This window comes from Grammomys surdaster, unplaced genomic scaffold, assembly GCF_004785775.1.
Source record: "Grammomys surdaster isolate TR1022 unplaced genomic scaffold, NIH_TR_1.0 137, whole genome shotgun sequence".
Taxonomy (NCBI): Eukaryota; Metazoa; Chordata; class Mammalia; order Rodentia; family Muridae; genus Grammomys; species Grammomys surdaster.
Window position 1 is genome coordinate 384771 of NW_021604595.1, and position 6365 is coordinate 391135.

General features: G+C 50.3%; 1 protein-coding gene across 1 annotated transcript in view; it reads right to left on the reverse strand.

Moving 5' to 3' along the window:
• Window positions 1–3788: 3788 nt before the first annotated feature.
• LOC114617510 (sperm motility kinase X-like) overlaps window positions 3789–6365 on the reverse strand; it is a 4063-nt gene continuing 1486 nt past the window's right edge. The window contains exons 2-4 of the mRNA XM_028763091.1: window positions 6029–6311; window positions 5658–5867; window positions 3789–3826 (exon numbers count right to left, since the gene is read on the reverse strand). Of these exons, the coding sequence (XP_028618924.1) occupies window positions 3789–3826; window positions 5658–5867; window positions 6029–6311 (531 nt within the window). The remainder of the gene's footprint in view (window positions 3827–5657; window positions 5868–6028; window positions 6312–6365) is intronic.

The following is a 6365-nucleotide window of genomic DNA, read 5'->3' on the forward strand; positions in this document are numbered from 1 at the left end:
CTGGCTAAGAACATTACTCCTCTTTCCTGTCACCTCTGCAAAGGCCCTAAACACCATACACTTGGAAACTAGGCACTAGGCTTGCAAAGTAATTGGAATATTGACAATTCCAAACGTTCTCCCACATGGCTCCCCAAGATGTTCCTCTTGCAAAGTTCCTTCTCATAGGTCTTCAGGACAAGTTGTCCTGGTTTATCTTAGGCCAGTGCAGCTCCCTGAACCCTTCGCTCCCTGACATGGCTGGGGTGAAGCTGAACCAAATTCCTACTCTATCATGCTCTCTTATCTCCCAGCATGCACCTCTATAAAAACGTACCATGAGGGTTACCCTGGTAACCTACCTGCTGGCCTCCAGATACCTGCAGTCACCAGAGACTAAAGCACTCACAGAGATCCTGCCTGAAGCTGGTCAGAAGTACATGGACATCATGCACTGGCTGGAGGGGCTCCCAGAATCTACTCCAGAAGAGCCTGAAGAAAGAGAAATGAAAACACTAGGCCAGAGCAAGAAGAGAATGAATCATACCCTGATCCAGGCTACACAGATGATCTGTGGTCACAAAAAAAACTTTGTTGAACAAGTGAGCTGCCACTGGATCCCTGGTGTTAGCCAGGTTCTGGGTATGGTATACTAGGTCTTTGGAATTAAGCCTGTTGCTTTACTGCTTAATTGTGTGTGTGCAGGCACGCACTTAGGCTTGCATGTGTGTGTGCACAAGCACATCTGTGAGTGCATCTATGTGCACACATGACCACATGCATGTGCATGATGGCTGTCATCATGACTTGTCAGCCATGTCACATAGACCAGGAAGTGCCAGGCTTTGCTTGTTAATTCCCCTGGAGGTCTCCTAGACTGGCTTCCTGCCCTCAGCATTCATGTCTTTCTGTTTACAGGTAGAGGCCATTACAAAACCCCGCTTTGTGGCTGAAATCCTCTCCCCTAGACCAGTGATAGACATGGCTCTAACAGAAGATCTGGATAATAAGGAAGAAGTCAGCATTGATCAGGCAGTCAGGGAAGGGCAGACATGGGTATGACAGGGAAAGTGGCAGCAGATAAGCAAGAGCCACTGGGACACCAGGTAGAACCTGGTAGGCAATGAGTAAACAAGAGACAACTACATACCAGGGCAGGGGACAGGCAGGAGACAGCAAGACACCAGGCAGCCAGGGCGAGAAACACTAGGAAGACAGAACAGGGTCGGGAAGGTCCAAGTAGACTACGGGACAGAAGAGGGAAGAGACCCCGCTGTTAAGGCTGAGGCTGTCCCAGATTGGGGGTGGGGGGTACAGGTGTGGAGAAGACAAGAGTCTATGTAGAGCTGGAAGGATCCCAGTAAGGCAGCACAGCCTCAGACTCAGTCTCTCCAACCTAGATAGTTGTCTCTCCCCTTTCCAACCTCCACCCAAATGCTCTGGCCCTCCCTGCATGGAGCTGAGTGACTCTCGCCCATTTCTTCCTGCAGCTGCTGGAAGTGTCACCTGGCTTAGGAAAAGAGCAGAGCATGACAGCACTTCCCAAGCCTGGTTCTTCTCAAGCAGCCTCCAATGCTTCTGTGTTGGCCATCTTCAAAAGTAGAGAAAGATGACCATGATCCTCAAAGAGGGGTCAGTGTGCAGATGCAGATGGCTTTCTGAGGTTACTAGTGGCATAGGACCACTGATGTATGAGGTCTAGATGCTTGAGCCTAAGCCTGTTGCTGTCTTGCAGAAGAATCAAGAGCCACCCTCACTGGAAGCCACCCCATTCGCTGCTTCTGCCCATGGCCATGAAACCCATTCCCAAATCCCAGGGTCTACATGTTTAGGGAGACTCAGAGGACCCACCGCTACCAAGGATTCCTGTGAGCCACTGAGCAGAATCAAGGAGAACAAGGAGGAGCTCTAAAGCCCAACCTTCCTCCTGTCCCCCTAGTACCAGCTGGTGCCCTGGAGACTGTCCAGCCACTTGGGTCCCCACACAGATCTCCCTGATCCTGGAGATGCTTCCCAGTCTTCATATCCCCAGAGAATGGACCTCAGCCCTGATCATCCTCTAGCTTCCAAGCCTAAGACTTGAGCTTTCATCGGAGGCTCAGTTCCTATGGCTAAGAAACCTAGCTCAGGGCCTGAGCCTGAAGGGCTTGTCTCAGCTCCGGAAGTGCTTGTCTCTCACAGTCTCAGCAGAGGAGATGTAAATCATTAGGAACCCATAAGAGGAAAAGGAAGAAACACTGAGCCACCTGTGTGATGTCTCCTCAAGGTGGGCCTAACAGAGATTTGACTGTGCTTCTATCCTACACCCTAAGAACCAAGATGCCTCCTCCCTGCTTACCAACTGGTCTTAGGTTAGAGCTGGAAGGAAAGGGCATTGGGGAGAAGAGGAAAGGATAGAGTGTTAGGAGAAATGGGGATCAGGGCTAGTGAGCCACTTTAGCAGTTGGTGAGTTACAGTGAACAAAGGTAGTTTTGTTGAAAATAATCTTAGGGCTGCTGCTTTTAGTTTGACATCTGCACTGTTCCATATAGCAAGGAGGGTTCGAGGGATGGACCCAGAGACTCCAGACTCTAGGATGCCAAATCCAGGCCTTCCCTAGGTTCACCCACTGTTCTTGGGGACAATGCAGACCAGAGGCTTCAGGAATCTCTGCCATCACTCCTTCATAGCTTCTCTGGATTAGCGGGCTTTCCTAGAGCCTGTAATCATTGTCTGCCCCTACAGACCTCTAGCAGAGAGCTGTTTTCCAGCCTTGAGCTCTCTGAACTATTTACCCAGTCACTAGAGTTAGCTTGCAGATTGCCTTTTCTTAAGGGAAACTTCCTGCTTCCTCAATGACACAGGTGACAAAGCTGGACCAGCCCACAGCTGACTGGGGCTGTTTTGAGTATGGTTTGAGGCCAAGATCCACAGCCAGCTAGGAAATGTTCAGCTGACATCATCAACCAGACCCTAGCTTTCAATCATGCAAACACCATGCCCTCTGGTAGTGACAGGAGGGCCTTGCTCCCATGTAAGCCCTGTTGCAGTCTTTGACTTCCTTCGCTGGATTGAAACTATGGCCTCTCCAAGCTAGGAAAGGCATTCTACCACTGAGCTGCACCCATGGTCCTCTTGATACATGTTATTTTAGGCAGGGATGTGCTATGTTGAGTAGACTGACCCTGAATGCCCTGTGGCCTAAGTGGGGTTTAACTGGCAATCCTCTTACTTCAGCCCTGAACCCCACAGGATCCTCACAGGTAGTACAATACCTATACTACCAAGCCTAACTTGTAAAATTACACATTTATTATAATCTACAGTTGAAGGGAGTTTTTCAGGTCTCATATGCACCTGAAGGGTTGGAGGGAGGTCCTTGTATGGGGGGGCCTTGACCAGGCTGCTCCCTCATGAGCAAACAGCTAAGACACCAGCTGGCCTGGCTGAGCCTGCTCATCAATTAAGCAACAGCCATTTTTAGATGTGGGTCTCATGGGAGGATAACTTCAATGAGGACTGGCTATCAATTTCTTAAGCCCCCTCAGGCTGTATCGGGTCTATACTGAGACTCTGAGCCACTTCCCGAATCCTCAGCCTACACATCACTGCAGATGCCTTTCGTGCAAACCTGTGTCGTTTGGTTAAGACAGAGGTCAGCGGTGGTCATTTCTGATCCTCATACCAATCCTCTCTGAAGGACGAATTCCACTTCACTTGCCATAGTCTATTCCTGCCTTGTCCTCTGCCTTAATTCACTCCAATAGTCAGACTCCTGGTTGTGTTGAGTGTTTGTAAAAGCACATGAGAGCTGAAGAGAGAGGCTTCGTCACTTAGTAGTATAGTCCTCATCACACTTGAGGACAACTTGTAGAGCAAAACACAGAAGCTGACACCGGTAGCTAAAAGCCACAGTCCGATGATAACTAATGTTTCCACCTAGGCCTGGTCCTAAAGGTGGATGCTGGATTCAAATCAGTTCCACAGTTAGTAGCAAAGGCATCTGAGGCTGCTATGTCCTAGGTCTGGCAAGGCCCACTCAGCTCTCCAAAGTAGAACAGCGCCTCAGCTGTGCAGTCAAAGTGACGCATGTACTCCAGCCTGCTGGCACTATCTTGTCAGACAGAAGAACAAAAGATCTCCTTCCCCATTCTGACCCACTGCCCCAGAATGCTGAAAGACTGGGTCCTCTGGCCATGGGGCAAGTAGAAAAACAAACACCTACAGGGGAGACTGAGGAAGTAAGGACATGCAGCGCTCTTTGGGGACACTATCCAGCTCAGGTTTCCCAAGCTGTGCTCTGCACTGGTCCCAGGATTCAGGCATCCTGAAAACAATGTGAAGAGACTTCCAGACACAGGCACCCCACTGCCTCCTAACTACACATCCTATCTCTCTATGCTTACCCCATCAAGGCTGTCCACCAACCTGGTCACACTGGAATTCCCAGTGCCACAGCACTAACAGATGTTGCATCTTCTATTGTGTGACAGTGTGAGAGCAGCACCCCACCAAGGTGACTCTATGCCAGCATAACTGCCAGGCCAATTTATAGGGAGGAACCAAGGCCCTGAAAGATCAAGGGATTTGCCAAAGTCTGTATAAAGATCTCACGACCTATATCAAGAGGCCTCTGAGACTGTCCTTGTAGAGCTGGACTCTCTAATATATGTCATTAGCTTATCCCAACAGACTGCTTGGGGTGTGGACTCAATCAAGCTAACCTACCTTGGGAGAGTTGGGGTAGGCTATCTAGTATCTCTTGGGTGAGAAAACTGTTCCTCCAATGTGCTAAGTCATCTTCTCACACAGAAACATGAGAGAAAGACAGGTGAGCAGGGGAGGGGCATGTGTCTCATCAATGATTGCCCCAAGTGAGGGCCACAGGGGCTTCTTGTTCCAGGTAGCTTCAGGCACGCTTCCAGCTCAATCTCTGCTCCAAGCAGGATGCTGTGGAATGCCATCACTGAGCCAGATTCCCTCCTGGCTGGGATTTCCTGGGGAGCAGTCTATGATAATTCACTTAACTCTCCTGTACAGGACAAAGCCTTCTATGCAAAACTTGTAGACACACTGCTACCTAGATGTCTTGCCTGTCACCCATTGTCACTGTCTCAGTCCAGCCCAGGCAGATTCCCCACCCTGTGGTTCAGCAACCACAGAGGCTCATCACTTAAAAGCAGAAAGACACATTGAAAAGGACTGTCTTGTGGTTGAAACCTACAGGATATACTGTGCTATAGCTGACTGTGTTGTGCACTGTGTTGACTGTGTGGGCCCTGCTGTGCAGAGCCCCCACCTAACTTCTCTCTTCCACATCGCTGTTTCCTATGGTCAACACCCCACCCCAGCTGCCCCTTCCCCCAATTTGTGGTCACCACCCTCCGTCTACCTCGACTCAAGTTTCTCATGTTCCGCATAAGGAGGATGCTGTGAGGCTGAGAGAGTGGCTCCTCATTTGCTGGCAGCATGGGATGTGGTACATATGTTAAGGTGCATACCCAAGAAGCAGGTACAATTACCATGTGTCAGCTGCCAAGGATGTCAGAAAATACATACATTAAGTAAACTGCAGAAGGGCATCTTGATGTTCGCTACCTGGTTTTGTGTGACTCTACTCTAGCCCCCACATTTGGCTTTGTACGACTCCACTATCCCCCCTCACCTGGTTTTGTATGACTCCACTGTCCCCCCTCACCTGGTTTTGTGTGACTCCACTGTCCCCCAACACCTGGCTTTGTGTGACTCTGCTTTCTCCTGCTTCCTGCGGAAGCACTCTCCTCCGGGAAGTGCAGCTTCTCCTTTGGGCTGGCAGACAGCAGCACAATCTCCTTAAACACTTCACTGTCCTTCTCTTCGCCCGCTTCCATCCACCCGACAGGTTCCGAGGAGAGGCTGTGGTTGCACACTGGGACTGGGCACTGGCAAAGCTTGGTTCAGATGTCTCCTGCACGGAAAAGCTTCTGTCGTTGTGATGACTGTCTGTGGTGGTCATATCCTGTGGCTCCTCAGAGCTCCATACAGATTCTATATTGTGGAGGTACGAGCTGCACTTAGTCAGGGACTCACCCTGGGGATCCACCTGGGAGATGTGGTACTCAGAAAAAATACCCATGGAGGATTCTGTGCCTGAGGACACACTCCTGGAAGCCACTGTGTTTCTCTTCTGCATGGAGCTGCTTAGGAGCTGTTCATCCTCATGCTGCATGGAATCGCAGGACATACCCTTGGAAACCACGCCTATCTTCTGCAAGCTGCTGCTGTTCAAGAGCTGCACAGGACCAGGAGACACAGCCCTGGAAACCACGCTTGTCTTCTGCAAGCTGCTTCCCAGGGGCCGCTCATCGTCATACTTCACAGGACCACAGGACACGGCCTTAGAAACCACGCCTCTCTTCTGCAAGCC